The sequence below is a fragment of the Oncorhynchus gorbuscha genome, linkage group LG26 (genome assembly GCF_021184085.1).
Source record: "Oncorhynchus gorbuscha isolate QuinsamMale2020 ecotype Even-year linkage group LG26, OgorEven_v1.0, whole genome shotgun sequence".
NCBI classification, from domain to species: Eukaryota; Metazoa; Chordata; class Actinopteri; order Salmoniformes; family Salmonidae; genus Oncorhynchus; species Oncorhynchus gorbuscha.
The window spans coordinates 16,353,835-16,370,322 of record NC_060198.1 but is presented as its reverse complement, the minus strand read 5'-3'; the positions used below and the strand labels follow the sequence as shown (position 1 = coordinate 16,370,322).

General features: G+C 43.5%; 1 protein-coding gene across 1 annotated transcript; it reads right to left on the bottom strand.

Annotated features, from left to right (window-relative positions):
• Positions 1-3,815: 3,815 nt before the first annotated feature.
• On the bottom strand, positions 3,816-15,131 carry LOC124015888 (GTP-binding protein 2-like). The gene is made up of 12 exons (XM_046331370.1): positions 14,512-15,131; positions 14,006-14,032; positions 13,649-13,833; positions 13,352-13,463; positions 12,853-13,050; positions 10,822-10,996; positions 10,209-10,428; positions 9,077-9,212; positions 8,652-8,710; positions 8,019-8,190; positions 5,768-5,932; positions 3,816-4,734 (listed from the first exon to the last, which is right to left on the bottom strand). Exons 1-12 carry the CDS (start codon positions 14,725-14,727, stop codon positions 4,534-4,536), a joined length of 1,866 nt encoding a protein of 621 aa, XP_046187326.1. The 5' UTR covers positions 14,728-15,131; the 3' UTR covers positions 3,816-4,533.
• Between the last annotated feature and the right edge of the window lie 1,357 nt (positions 15,132-16,488).

The window sequence follows — 16,488 nt, the reverse complement described above, 5'->3', positions numbered from 1 at the left end:
AGACAGAATTTTACCAGCATTTTTTTGGGTTATACATAACTTTCATGATTAAGCCATTATAAATACGTTTTAATCCTTTATAAATGATTTGAAATACCTCATTTCAATGTAAATGATGAAATAGTCATATGAATAGTATATAGACCCTTAACTATATATACATGTTTAGCCTATTCATGAAAGCCATTATAAGTGTAAACACATTTTATTAATGGCATTGAGTAATTTAAACCAGTGACATTTCAAAGACTTTGCTCTCAGCTAAACTGCAAAATTCACATGAAATGTGTTCTGTGAACAATCGGTGTTGACCATCAAGCCAAATAAGTTCAGCTTTTAAAAAGTCAATACAAATAGGCAACAAGATTGTCTTTTGATGTTTCTATGGATGTCATGATAAAACATGTTTAATATTTACACAACCTTGATGCAATACATACACATACTGCAAACTTGCCACTTGTCTCAAACGAATAGAAGCTAATAATACTTGTAATATATAATCTAAAAGAAAAGTGCTCTGCATGCTTTCTGTACTAAATGTGTATATTTCCTCTGACAGTAAACATTTAAGATACTGTAAAGATCAGCTGATACTTGAATAAACAGCATACATCTGGTCACCAAGACCTCAATATGCATCAACACCATGATAAATTGAATCCAGTGTTTCACTACTGCACACCTTAAAGCTCTCCCGGACTAGATTCGGTAACATCTGGCATACACACAAACATGCAGAAGCTATAAAAAAAAAAATACAAAGTGCAAAATCGACAACTCCCACTACAATTTTAGTGCTTCAATATGGTATTTAGAAGTTCAGGTACAGTACATTCAATGCTTTAGTTATAATTGCACACAACCCCGTGAAGGATAAGGGATAAAGTCAAGAGTTCAAGAAATATTTGTAATTTAGGAGTCCATTTTGTCTGACAAGATTTTCACAAGTCCCTATTAAGCATGCAGATTCCACATGGGTATCTAGCTGCACGAAGCTCCCTTGTACACAGATGAGCCTGAAGCTATGACACAGTATAAATAGTTTAAACCTGTGTAGGTTACCCATTGCTAACCTGTAGCATTGGGTTCAATTGGGTTAACATTATAACAGGGTTTCAAAAGCGGTGTCGCTACCATGAGAAAAAAGCTGTGTCGCAGGACCACCACTGGTCAACTCCCCTGCTTTGCTCATGCTTTTGAAAGCAATGCTAACTGATACAACCTGTTTACACTAGCATTGCTACATGCTAGCCATTCTGGATGTTGGTAAATAACAAGCTAACAAACTTAAAAACGACAACGCCTTAGGTCAGGGTTTCCCAAACTCAGGTCCTGGGGCCGCCCCTGGGTACACGCTTTGTTTTTTGCCCTAACACTACACAGCTGATTCAAATGATCAAAGCTTGAAGGTGAGTTGGTATCATTGCTATGCAGACGACACACAATTAATCTTCTCCTTTCCCCCTTCTGATGACCAGGTGGCGAATCGCATCTCTGCATGTCTGGCAGACATATCAGTGTGGATGACGGATCACCACCTCAAGCTGAACCTCGGCAAGACGGAGCTGCTCTTCCTCCCGGGGAAGGACTGCCCGTTCCATGATCTCGCCATCACGGTTGACAACTCCATTGTGTCCTCCTCCCAGAGCGCCAAGAACCTTGACGTGATCCTGGACAACACCCTGTCGTTCTCAACTAACATCAAGGCGGTGGCCCGTTCCTGTAGGTTCATGCTCTACAACATCCGCAGAGTACGACCCTGCCTCACACAGGAAGCGGCGCAGGTCCTAATCCAGGCACTTGTCATCTCCCGTCTGGATTACTGCAACTCGCTGTTGGCTGGGCTCCCTGCCTGTGCCATTAAACCCCTTCAACTCATCCAGAACGCCGCAGCCCGTCTGGTGTTCAACCTTCCCAAGTTCTCTCACGTCACCCCGCTCCTCCGTTCTCTCCACTGGCTTCCAGTTGAAGCTCGCATCCGCTACAAGACCATGGTGCTTGCCTACGGAGCTGTGAGGGGAACGGCACCTCAGTACCTCCAGGCTCTGATCAGGCCCTACACCCAAACAAGGGCACTGCGTTCATCCACCTCTGGCCTGCTCGCCTCCCTACCACTGAGGAAGTACAGCTCCCGCTCAGCCCAGTCAAAACTGCTCGCTGCCCTGGCCCCCCAATGGTGGAACAAACTCCCTCACGACGCCAGGACAGCGGAGTCAATCACCACCTTCCGGAGACACCTGAAACCCCACCTCTTTAAGGAATACCTAGGATAGGTTAAGTAATCCCTCTCACCCCAACCCCCCCTAAGTTTTAGATGCACTATTGTTAAGTGACTGTCCCACTGGATGTCATAAGGTGAATGCACCAATTTGTAAGTCGCTCTGGATAAGAGCGTCTGCTAAAGGACTTAAATGTAAATGTAATGTATTGCTAGGGCCATTGTCGCAACCCCTATTACCAGCCTGTTCAACCTCTCTTTCATATCGTCTGAGATCCCCAAGGATTGGGAAAGCTGCTGCAGTCATCCCCCTCTTCAAAGGGGGAGAGACACCCTGGACCCAAACTGTTACAGACCTATATCCATTCTGCCCTGCCTATCTAAGGTCTTCGAAAGCCAAGTCAACAAACAGGTCACTGACCATCTCGAATCCCACCGTACCTTCTCCGCTATGCAATCTGGTTTCCGAGCCGGTCACGGGTGCACCTCAGCCACACTCAAGGTACTGAACGACATCATAACCGCCATCGATAAAAGACAGTACTGTGCAGCCGTCTTCATCGACCTTGCCAAGGCTTTCGACTCTGTCAATCACCAGATTCTTATCGGCAGACTCAGTAGCCTCGGTTTTTCGGATGACTGCCTTGCCTGGTTCACCAATTACTTTGCAGACAGAGTTCAGTGTGTCAAATCGGAGGGCATGCTGTCCGGTCCTCTGGCAGTCTCTATGGGGGTGCCACAGGGTTCAATTCTCGGGCCGACTCTTTTCTCTGTATATATCAATGATGTAGGTCTTGCTGCGGGCAATTCCCTGATCCACCTCTACGCAGACGACACCATTCTATATACTTTCGGCCCGTCATTGGACACTGTGCTATCTAACCTCCAAACGAGCCTCAATGCCATACAACACTCCTTCCGTGGCCTCCAACTGCTCTTAAACGCTAGTAAAACCAAATGCATGCTTTTCAACCAATCGCTGCCTGCACCCGCATGCCCGACTAGCATCACCACACTGGATGGTTCCGACCTTGAATATGTGGACACCTATAAGTACCTAGGTGTCTGGCTAGACTGCAAACTCTCCTTCCAGACCCATATCAAACATCTCCAATCGAAAATCAAATCAAGAGTCGGCTTTCTATTCCGCAACAAAGCCTCCTTCACTCACGCTGCCAAGCTTACCCTAGTCAAACTGACTATCCTACCGATCCTCGACTTCGGCGATGTCATCTACAAAATCGCTTCCAACACTCTACTCAGCAAACTGGATGCAGTTTATCACAGCGCCATCCGTTTTGTCACTAAAGCACCTTATACTACCCACCACTGCGACTTGTATGCTCTAGTTGGCTGGCCCTCGCTACATATTCGTCGCCAGACCCACTGGCTCCAGGTCATCTACAAGGCCATACTAGGTAAAGCTCCGCCTTATCTCAGTTCACTGGTCACGATGGCAACACCCATCCGTAGCACACGCTCCAGCAGGTGTATCTCACCGATCATCCCTAAAGCCAACACCTCATTCGACCGCCTTTCGTTCCAGTACTCTGCTGCCTGTGACTGGAACGAATTGCAAAAATCGCTGAAGTTGGAGACTTTTATCTCCCTCACCAACTTCAAACATCAGCTATCTGAGCAGCTAACCTCTCAACTAGCCTACCTGGTTAAATAAAGGTGAAATAAAATAAAATAAAATAGGGCAAAAATCAAAACTTGCACCAAGGGGAGTGGGGCCCAGGACCGAGTTTGGGAAATCCTGCCTTAGGTAAGTCGACAATGACCTAATACTTTTAAAAAGCCAACTATCCCTTTAAACCTCCAACGGATGGGTATGCTGAGTACGTTCCACATTGTCCAGTATAGTAAAACAGGGAGAGCAGGCATTTGATCTATTGTATCTGTTATGAAATGACCAAGAGAGGGAAGGGAATGGTTCCTTCAAGCAACCCACAGCAGATTAGATGAAAGCTTAGCCTGCCTTCGACGAGGTCACCAGACTTTGATTTAAGATACCGACCTTTGCCTCTACCCACACTCATCAAAGCATTCGTTCCAGAATCCACCACTGAGAAATATCAAGTGTTTCAATAGGGCTTCACATCTCTACATGGCACGAAGGGCAGATGTGGAAAGTACAGTACAGACACACTTAGATACACACAAATGGGGATTAAAATACTAGTGTGTGGTTCAATACAATCTACTGGGATGACGTCCGGCGCCGGCAGTTCACACAAACTTACTGAGAGAGGGGGATACATGTTTAGGAGAGCTTATCATTTCTTCTCCTTCCCCCTTTCTCCTCCTCTCTATTTCTCTATCTCCCTCTGGTTCTGGTTCTGGTCATGGATCTGGTTCTGGTCATGTGAGTCAGGCAGGAGGCTGGTGACATGGCCGATGCCCTTGGTCACGCCCTCCCTGAAGAGCAGCTTGGCGCCCATGCGGAGGTACTCGGGGTGTTTAATGAAGCGAAAGCAGACCACAGCCCTCTCTCCTGTGCGCAGCTCCTCCTGGTGGTGAAAACAGGGAAGGGGACACAAAACGGTTCGTGTTGACGCATAAATCGGCAGGGCCACAATCAGTAGGCAGACGTTGTGGAACGTTGCAGATAGCAATGTCATGGATAGAGCTGACCTGATTCCTCTTTCTCTACATGACAGAGAGGCATGTTTGTTCTATATAATAACATTTCTATATGAACATTGCACAAAGTTGTGTCCTACTGAACGCGGCCCATATTGAGGCAGTGTATACTTAAGCAATAAGGCCCTTGGGGGTGTGGTATATGGCCAGTAAATCAAGGGCTGTTCTTGGGCACGACGCAACACAGTGTCTCCTGACCCCTCCTGTCTCAGCCTCCAGTATTTATGCAGCAGTAGTTTAGGGTCAGTTTGTTATATCTGGAGTACTTCTCCTGGCCTATCAGGTGTCCTGTGTGAATTTAAGTATGCTCTCTCTAAATCTCTCTTTCTCTCTCGGAGGACCTGAGCCCTAGGACCATGCCTCAGGACTACCTGGCATGATGACTCCTTGCTGTCCCCAGTCCACCTGGCCGTGCTGCTGCTCCAGTTTCAACTGTTCTGCCTGTGATTATTATTATTTGACCATGCTGGTCATTTATGAACATTTGAACATCTTGGCCATGTTCTGTTATCATCTCCACCCGGCACAGCCAGAAGAGGACTGGCCACCCCACATAGCCTGGTTCCTCTCAAGGTTTCTTCCTAGGTTTTGGCCTTTTTAGGGAGTTTTTCCTAGCCACCGTGCTTCTACACCTGCATTGCTTGCTGTTTGGGGTTTTAGGCTGGGTTTCTGTATCAGCTGATGTACGAAGGGCTATATAAATACATTTGATTTGATACAGCCCTTAGCTTTGGTATATTGGCCATATACCACAAACCCCTGAGGTGCCTTACTGTTATTATAAATAGGTTACCGAGGTAATTAGAACAGTAAACAAGTAGTTTGGTCTGATATACCAGGGCTTTCAGTCAATCAGCATTCAGGACTCTAACTACCCAGTTTATAATTATTATTACTAACTTTTCCATGCAGGCACTCCACGGTAGCCGTCTGTCTTACGTTCCCCACGTGCACAGTCACTTGGAAGCCCCGACGGAATGTTTTGGCGTGGAAGAGAAGGACGATGGCCGCCTCAAACTGCCAGCAGATGGTGGGGTTCATCTTCGGGCTGACCATCACCATACCCTATTCAACACACACGCACCAATAAGTACTTTGGGAGATGGGAAAGGAACAACCATTGTGGGACTGGTTTTATAACAACAGTATAATACATTTTGACTGCATATGATTTGTGAGTTGTTTGTGCATGTACAGTTGAAGTCTGAAATTTACATACACTTAGTTTGGAGTCATTAAAACTTGTTTTTCAACCACTCCACAAATTTCTTGTTTACAAACTATAGTTTTGGCAAGTCGGTTAGTACATCTACTTTGTGCATGACACAAGTAATTTTTTCAACAATTGTTTACAGACAGATTATTTCACTTCAAATTCACTGCATCACAATTCCAGTGGGTCAGAAGTTTACATACAAGTTTACAAATCGACTGTGCCTTAAAACAGCTTGGAAAATTCCAGAAAATGATGTCATGGCTTTAGAAGCTTCTGATAGGCTAATTGACATCATTTGAGTCAATTGGAGGTGTACCTGTGGATGTATTTCAAGGCCTACCTACAAACTCAGTGCCTCTTTGCATGACATCATGGGAAAATCTAAAGAAATCATCCAAAACCTCAAATCGGAGACCTCCACAAGTCTAGTTCATCCTTGGGAGCAATTACCAAATGCCCGAAGGTACCACGTTCATCTGTACAAACAACAGTATGCAAGTATAAACACCATGGGACCACGCAGCTGTCATACCACTCAGGAAGGAGATGCGTTCTGTCTCATAGAGATGAACATACTTTGATGCGAAAAGTGCAAATCAATCCCAAAACAACAGCAAAGGATCTTGTGAAGATAATGGAGGAAACAGATACAAAAGTATCAATATCCACAGTAAAACGAGTCCTATATCGACATAACCTGAAAGGCCGCTCAGCAAGGAATAAGTTACTGCTCCAAAACCGTCATAAAAAAGCCACACTATGGTTTGCAACTGCACATGGGGACAAAGATTTTCTCTGGTCTGATGAAACAAAAATAGAACTGTTTGGCCAAAATTAGCATCGTTATATTGGGAGGAAAATGGGTGAGGCTTGCAAGCCGGAGAACACCATCCTAACAGTGAAGCACAGGGGTGGCAGCATCATGTTGTGGGGGTGCTGTGCTGCAGGAGGGACTGGTTCACTTGCATCATGAGTCAGGAAAATTATGTGAATATATTGAAGCAACATCTCAAGGCATCAGTCAGGAAGTTAAAGCTTGGTCTTCCAAATGGACAATGACCCCAAGTATACTTCCAAAGTTGTGGCAAAATAGCTTAAGGACAACAAAATCAAGGTATTAGAGTGGCCATCACAAAGCCCTGACCTCAATCCCATACAAAATTTGTGGGCAGAACTGAAAAAGCATGTGCGAGCAAAGAGGCCTACAAACCTGACTCAGTTACACCAGCTCTGTCAGGAGAAATGGGCCAAAATTCACCCAACCCTATTGTGGGAAGCTTGTGGAAGGCTACCTGAAATGTTTGACCCAAGTTAAACCATTTAAAGGCAATGCTACCAAAAACCAATTGAGTGTATGTAAACTTCTGACCCACTGGGAATGTGATGAAAGAAACAAAAGCTGAAATAAATAATTCTCTCTACTATAATTCTGACATTTCACATTCTTAAAATGAAGTGGTGATCCTAACTGACCTAAGACAGAGAATTTTTACTAGGATTAAATTGTGAAAAACTGAGTTTAAATGTATTATATTGTGTTATGAGTGTTCAAGGACAAAAATAGTTTTTTTCACTGATAGCTATCAATTTTAGAATTACTTTATTTCTAGAAGAGATTTATATTTCCCATGAGGGAACTTCTTGTCTGGAGTGCTTCAAAAAAAACACAAAAAAAACATAGTTGGCTACACAGACCTCCTACCTATACTTGAGGTTTCACATGTAACACACAAAACATAGGACAGATGAGAGTATCATAACCATGAGCAGTTTGTGCAGTCATCCTGTTTCCAATTGTGACCCTGCAATGTTCAGTCATATTAAGGGATGTGATTGGCAGAACATAGAAAATGGGGAGGAAAGTACAGTATCTTATAGATAAATATCATGAGAATTCACATGCAGTGCGGTTGTGTTGTGGCTGAACCCTCTGACCTTGCGGAGCAGCGAGCGGTCAAAGTTGCCGAGGGCCAGTGTGGCGGCTTGGCCGGCTCTCAGCACCCTGCATGCCGAGCGGTTCCTATGGATGCTGCCCACCTTCAGCCTCAGGAAACGGCCCTCGTCTGTAGGGCCAACCACCAGCCTCTCCCCCTCGCGACACACCCCACTGTCCGCGGGTCAACGGGAGGAAAAACATTATGATATGTCAAAGTGGGAACTCTCCGGGGGAAATTATTTTTAGCAGCAATTCAGGGTTACACAGTTTGCAGTACATTGACTTCTATTGTTTTTTGATTTGCTAAAAGCTTAACTGAGCAAATCCTCTGGTATGATCTTAAAAAAAAGCTCAACAAAGTCACCTATAGATGTGAACATGACGCCCGAAAAATTATAACATCGGTAACATGACTTAAATGGGATTTGTGCCACAAATGCTAAAACATTAGCACTTGAAAACAGTGCTAGGGAAACTAAACTAAAGCAGGATTGCTGTCAGACCTTGTCCATAGACAGCTTACAGGGTAAGGAGACCAATATGTAATTTTGTAATTTGGGTGAACAATCAGTGCTAAATAAATCCATTATCATTCCATTCATGAGTATCAACATGACATATGGCCAACTGACCTGTAGAGAGTTCCTCCCACCACTGTCCCCACATCTGGCACGGTATAGATCTCATCTACCTATATTCACAAGCAGAGGAATGAGGAGGTATATTTTGCTAGCATTGATACAGAATATTGGGCGTGAATATGAATGTGTGAAAGTGCATGTTCACATCTCGTATGTGTGCAATGCACGTGTGGGTGAATGTTTTGTTATGTGTGTGCATGTATGCGTTTGGATGGGTGTGGTGTGTTTGTAAAGAGTGTGTGTAAGTGTGTGATATATTTGTTGTTTCTGCACAAACGTGTGTATGTGTATTATTGTGTTAGTTGTGAGTGTGCATGGACACACACAGTGTCCATGCACACACATAATTCACACAATAATTGTATACGTTAATGTGTCTGGGTGTGTGTGTGTGTGTGCATACGCAGGTGTAGTACCTGGAACTCAGTGAGTTGCTGCATGAGCTCCTCCTGCTCCTTGCTGTTGCTGAGAGGAGGCAGGATGTTGAAGAAGACCTTAAGCAGGGCCAGACTCTCTCCAGACACGCTGGACAGGGTGAAGATGGGCGTGATGCTACGGCACAAAGAGACAACGTGAGGGACACACCAGGGTTGAACACTCAAGCACAGACTATACACGTAGCGAAAGTGGGCATGAGGTGACTTTTACGACCAGAATATAACCTATGCATAACGTCAAAAAAGTTGTCGTAATTGTGTCATTTTGTGTAAAGAAATTGGCTTGGGTGATCGTAACGTCATTCTCTGGATGTCAACTGGTTTTCTGGTTGAGGAGACATCCGATACATCAAATCATAAAGATGTCATATTTTGGATGTTATTTGGTCAGATAACCAAATAACAACCAGATAGACCTATTTTTATATGGTTGCTCAAAAGTCTAAAAAAAAACTTCTCACCTGGTTATCTGACTTCCATAAAATTAGTTACACCTGGGAAATTGTTATTATGATGTCCCATGCCAAATTCTGCCCACTAAGTTAGTTTGTCCCTTGATATTTAAATGAGACTTAGGTCAAATAACTAGGGCTGGGAATTGACAGGGACCTCACGATACAATACTATCATGATACTTTGGCGCTGATACGATATGTTTTGCAATTCTCACAATTCTATATGTATTGCGATTCGATACAGCAATTTTATTGTGATTCGATGTTCCAAACATATTGCTCACCATATATCTGCTGTAGAGGGACAAGCGAGAGCCATGAGAAAACAAGTTTTGATCAGTCATGGAAATCAAAGTGTAGAAAAAAAAAATTGGCTCCCTATTTAAAAAGATGGAGAACAAGCTATGAAGGAAACATACTGGAGTTTTGGTGCAGCTATCGCAAAAATAATATTGCGATATTGTCAAAACGATACAATATAAATATAAAAATATGTAACTGTATTGATTTTTTCCCCCACCAATACAAACAACGTTGCCGCTTGCTAAGTCAATTCCTTTCTAGTCACCCTGAACTAAAGGCCTATGTGGTGTATATTGGGTTGTGAATCTCAATTCCAGTTTCCTTCTAGGTCTTTTCTCCTTTTCAGCAGATACCTGGAGGACTGAGCGAACTGCTGGGCGGCTGTGACGGCGTCGTCTGGGCTGGCCACCACCATCGGCACTTTGTTACAGCCGGGAAGCTTGAGGACATGCTCCAGCTGGCGTACTGTGCGCTCCACTGTTCCTTTGGCACACAAGTCCACCTTGCTGACCACGATAAAGATGGGCACCTTTAGTGCCATGGCCAGGCCCAGGTGCTCGCGGGTGGTGCCAGCTAAGAGGGAGAAAATATTATCTGGTTGGGTCAGTGGTAGGGTCATAAAACTCCCAGTAATTTACCAAAGTAACCAGACTTCAGAAATGTTGGTAATTTACTGATTATTTTGGAAAATCTAAGGAAACTTTGGTAATTTATACTTGAGTAAAAATGGTGTCCATTAATTTCTTGTCAATAGACCATGTGGTTCAGGAGGAGATTAATGGAAAAACATCTAATCAACAATGACCTCATTTGCAATTAACGCCCACTTTGTAACCCTAGTCAGTGGTCACATAAGTAGTTAAACGCACATCACTTTTCATAGCTTGCTGGACCAAACAAATCTTGTAGAAGTTAACAAGGCCCGCACAAACTACACAGTTATTATAGTTATATGATCGGGCTTACCTATGCCTGTGTTGGCGCTGACCACCAGCATGGCGAAGTCTGGGCAGTAGCTGGTGAGGCCAAAAATGGTGGTTTTCAGGTACTTGTGGTGGCCGGCCAGGTCAATGAAGGTGATCATCTTAGAAGAGCTCTCGCAAATCTCCTCGGCTGTACGGGAGTCACTGTAGTTCACCACCTTCAAAAGCCACATGAGAGGAAGTTCAATTAATTTGTGTGTTGTTACACTGTTTTTATGGGTTAGGCCAGGCAAAGTTGAATTACTCCGCCTCACTTTTCTCCACACCAAAAAAATAAATAAATTCAGATGTGTTATTCTTTGTCCAATATATGCGGCTATTTGTTTATAATGCACTGTCCGCTCTCCCTTGAGGCTTTCCTAAGTTGATGCCCAACAGACCAAACAGCCTCAAATCACGCGCTCGGGTCATGTTCGAGCCTCGGATTGGACAGTGAAACACACACGCTCGCACCTGCAGGCGATGTGCAGATGTTTCATTTCTGGCCAGAGATCAGGGCATTCATCAGTAAAGACGCAGTGCAAGCCAATAGTATTTTGGACAACCAAATTTAAGTCAAAATGATTGATGAAATCAAAGTTTGTCAGCTGTATGGTGATTTGAAATTCATAACTACTGGTATTACCAGTAGCAGTAGGCCAACCGATAACACCACAACGGAATGCATTTGAAGTGATGACCCGCCGCCGAGGACAACTAGCATGTCCAGCAAAGTACATCGCCAGTGGCACACACACATTTCGTGCAGATCAGCAGGTGGGGGCTTTTTGTGGCAGCCAGATGAGACGATCGAAGGAGGATGCGGTGAGAAAAGTTACTGGGCTCGAATTTAGTCACGCTTGCTCTATATAGATTGATGCTTCTAATTGTGCATGTTATAAACCAATTTTTTCTTTTTTGATGATTAAAGCTGGATGGCTGGATTTATGTATTTTTTTCCCAATGCTACATTAATTTGGCAGACCTAACTTGTTTGGCCTAATCATATTTGTATGAATATTCTGTTAATGTCAAGGCTAGAGATGCATTCAGGTAATGAACTCATTATTATGCATCAACATTTTAATTTGATTACAATGATTTATTGTCAATCATTCTTGAATTTGTTAGGCTATACAATTAAGTAGATAAAAACATTCATATATTATTTTATTTTTTGAATATGATAGAATATTGCATTCCATTATACATCCTATGTGAATAATGTTCATTAATGTTAATATGTGTATTAATAATAATAATAATCTGAAAATCAGTGTCACGACTCCTGCCGAAGTTGGCTCCCCCGCCTGTTCGGGCGGCGCTCAGCGGTTTTCGTCACCGGCCTACTAGCCGCCACTGTTCCCTTTTCCCTTTTCTGTTAGTTTTGTCTTATGAGTTGCACCTGTTTCTGATTTGTGTTTCTTGATTTGTTTCCCCATTTAAGATTGTGGAACCCGCCCTTTGTTGTGCGGGATTATTTTTGTGTTTACGTTTGTGTCATAAGTGTTGTTGTGCTCCAGACCGTGTTTACCCTGTGTTTGGGTTGGTCAGCGTTTGCGCCCGGTGTTTTGGGCATTACCATTTTCGGTGCCGGAATAAAGTGCATTTTCCCCCTGGAACTCTCTGCACCTGATTCCTACCTACACACCTAGTCAGCCATGACAATTAGTCTGAAATTGAATATTTTGCCTATTGTCCATGTCCGTATAGCCTAGGACAATGTGGTAAAGTACTGTTATTCCTTATCCACCTAATGATAATATTTTTTTTTAAATAAAAAAAATGTTGCTCGCTCACCTCACTTTTCTAGGGGGAAAATCCGTTAAACAGTGAATCAATTTTGTCTGGCCTTAGTAACAAATGGAAGATGTTCAAAACATTTGTGTGCTGTTACACAGTTTATTGTGTTATTACTTTTTTGTCTGTGTTTTTGAGGAATACATTTTTTTACGTCCTTGCTCAAAGGAGGGGAAACTCATGCATGTTTATCCTTCCTTCTGTATCTTGTCACCTATAAGACGCAGTTACCCACCTCCCCTTTGCTATTGAAGCCCAAAATCTCAAAGCTGATGCTTGATGTCCTGCCTGTTTGGATCTCATGAAGGTGTCTGAAGAGGTTGAGGCGTGCCCGGCCTCGCCCGTTGTCCAGCTCGCCTTGAGTCAGCACGCCCAACAGCGTGGACTTCCCTGAGTCCACGTTTCCCAGTACCGCCACACGCAGGTCCAAGAACTGCTCTCATACACACACAAGAGACACAGCAGTGAAATTACAGCAGATCGGCGTGGCAGAAATCCTTCATTGTATGTACAGCTTACCATTGACCATTTATATAATTGAGTGCAAAACAAGTCACTCTTCTTTCGCATTTTAATGCTTAATTGATAGACAGAAAATAAAGAATGGGAGATAGGTGAGAAGGAGACAGTGAGAAGTGATTTGAACCACAGACTCCGGGGAGCGTTGCATATGTGCAAGGAGCCAGGAGTGTTAGAACTGTCCCTTAAATAAGACAAGGTGCTGTTTATCCCACCTGTTGGTCGTCTGGAACTTTTCGGACAAGAACCTCTGAGATTTTCCGGCAGTTTCTGTCTGAGTCGTAATCCACCTCTCTTTCCCGTAGAAGTGTGATGTCAGCACCAACCCTGACGAGGCAAAGATATCACATTTATCACCTGTTAAATACAGTAACAATGGCAAACTGTCAAATTAGACATTTATAAACTAGTTTCTTAAAGAATCAATGGGTATAATTGAAATGACCATTAAGCAGAAGAAAATACCCCAGATTGTGCCTTTGGTGACATTTGCATATGAGGTAGTGACATACTTCTCTGCCATCCTCCGTAGGGTCTTCAGTGAGGCTCTCATGTCTCCCTCTGACAGTCCGACAAGCAGACCATTGTCTTCCACCCCAATCTGATACACTGCCTCGCCCCGTCCCTCTTGAAGACGCCATTTTAGCTGGGTGGCCAGGTGTTCAAATCGGTATTGTGTGGGGTTCACCAACTTCAGCTGCAGTGAAGTTAGAGCACGGGACAGCACTTCACCACCAAGAAGTGTCCAACAAGTGAACCACGTGTTTGAGAGAGTGCATGCATATACATGGATGTGTTTTGACTTTTGATTACTAGCTACAGGTGAAAGGGAAGATGGCATGCAAAAATAAAGAAATGTATACTAGTACCTTATATTCAATGTTTCCTTCTTCCGCCTGAGAGAAACAGAGGGAAGGACATGTTTTGAAAAGGTGTGTCTATACTGTATTTTGACAGACAAGCACACACCCCTGTTGACTAATGTACTTCTGAATAAAAACTACCCACACCACAGCAAGCTATCACTAGAGTATTTTACATCTACAACAACATGGAGCTGTCAAGCTGCTCTCTTGCAGCTCGTCGACACAACATTGTAATGTGAGAACGCCAGCTGTTGTTGTTGTCAACAAACAAACACATATGCCCATCCCCTGCTTATAACAACGTCATGTATGGCCAAAAAGTTTTCTTACCATGGAAAAAGCTCAGACGACAGCATCTGCCAGAAGCTAGCTAAAATAATGTCCGAATTTGTAAAAAGCTAGGCTCTGGCTAGCCTAGCATTGGATAATATCGCTAGCTAGCCGACTAACATGAACTTGATAGCAAGCTGCAGCTAGCTACATACAGTAGCTAACGTTAGTCAAGTTACCTCCGGTGGTAAATATGGTGGTGTTTTGTTGGTCTTCGTCTTTTTACTCCTCCGTCTCTTTCTTCTTTTCCCCTTTTTTGAACGCGTTTTTTTGGACGTCATCCTTCTCCCGTTACCTGAACTGGGTCCTTGCAAATTTGATCTAACGTTAGGCAAATTTGATCTAACGTTAGCGGTTGTACCAACACCGGTCCCGCCTGATATTTGCGCATCCATCACGAGAATGAACTAGCTAACGCTAACCCACGCTGTAAGAATATAACGGACTTAAAGTTGTACGCCTGAAAATGAATAAATACACATACATATGGGCTCAGTATGGGTAGCTAACGCAATCGGTCCAACTGAGGCTGGCCTTCTCTCCATCACTTGCCTTCTGCTAGCTAGCCCATACTCAGGGCTCCCCAACTGGCGGCCCGCGTCCCGATTTATATTATATTATTTATATTACCATTTTTTTATATTAACGAATTTAAATGTTTTTCATTGTTGGACATACAATACTAAAAACACCAGTAAATCAGCTCCAGTTGATTTAATTTGCCAGCAGTATACCACCCTGCATCCCACTGCTGGCTTGCTTCTGAAGCTAAGCAGGGTTGGTCCTGGTCAGTGATTGGGGACACTGCCCTGTGTAGGGTGCCGTCTTTCAAATGGAACGTTAAACTGGTGTCCTGACTCTGAGGTCATTAAAGATGCCTTGGCACTTATTGTAAGAGTAGGGATGTTAACCCCGTTTTCCCGGCTAAATTCCCAAGCTGTCCCTCATACCATCACGGTCACCTAATCATCCCCAGTTTACAATTGGCTCATTCCTCTCTCCTGTAACTATTCCCAGGTCGTTGTTGTAAATGAGAACGTGTTCTCAGTCAATTCACCTGGTAACAAAAAAAAGTGGAATTATGTTCCCAAATTACCACACATAATAGAGAGCCTTGATCACAAGCAAGGTTTGAAATTATTCTATTTTTTTGTCAAATATTATATCTGTTGGGGCTTCTTGCGGTCAATTTGCAGTCTACAAATTATTTTTAATTATGTTTTGGCCACCAAACTTCAACAAAAAAACGTCCCGCGGCTGAATCTCGCTGATGATCCCTGCGGATCTGTAAAAAGAGGATGACGCTCCTGTCTGGAGCGAGGCTCCACCACCAGCATCCGTTTGAGGGGGGCTCAGGATGGTGGCATGAGAAGGGGTGAAATTTCTAGCGGAGGAACAATTTTAGGGTTTTCTCACAGTTTATAGTTTTAGGCTGCAGGTGCAATTCGTTTTTTAAATATCTTTTATATCTAGCCATACACTGTAGCTATTTTGAATAATGTTGTAATTAATCATACCATTGAATATTATATGTTTGACGATTTCCAACGAACAAGCTAGCTATCGAAAAGTTTCAGCGTGTTTAGTTAAGTTAGCCTGCTAACGTCTTCATAGCTAGTAGCATGTAATCAGGATATGACCAAACTGTTGCTGAGATAATGGATGTTGAAACTTCCAAGGAGAAAAGAGGCATTGTTGAAACTTGTAAAAAAGGGGGTGAATGTGATTCATACCCGAATACCCCAACCAAGGAGCAACTTCCAAAGAAGCTGAGAAGTGAACCATCACTGAGCCAGCTACAGGACAGCATCGTCCGCATCCTCACGGCTAACATCAAAGGGAGCGCAGATGATATCATGATGTAAAAGAACACTACAAGCATCGTTAACCTGAAGAAATCGATTGATTTCAATGCTGAGGAAGTAAAAACTCTGAAGCAGCAGAACGCAACATTGAACATTCAGGTTGCAAAGCAGGAGAAGAAACTCACTGAAATGGAGCCAAAAGTAAACGAGAATGACCGGTATGGTCGGAGATGGAATCTTCGAATTTATGGAATAGCAGAAAAAATCTGACGAGAACATCAAAGCATGAGTGAAGGACATTTGCAGGGCAATAGTCCCGGAGGAGGAGCGAAATGTTGTTGCAGGTTCTCT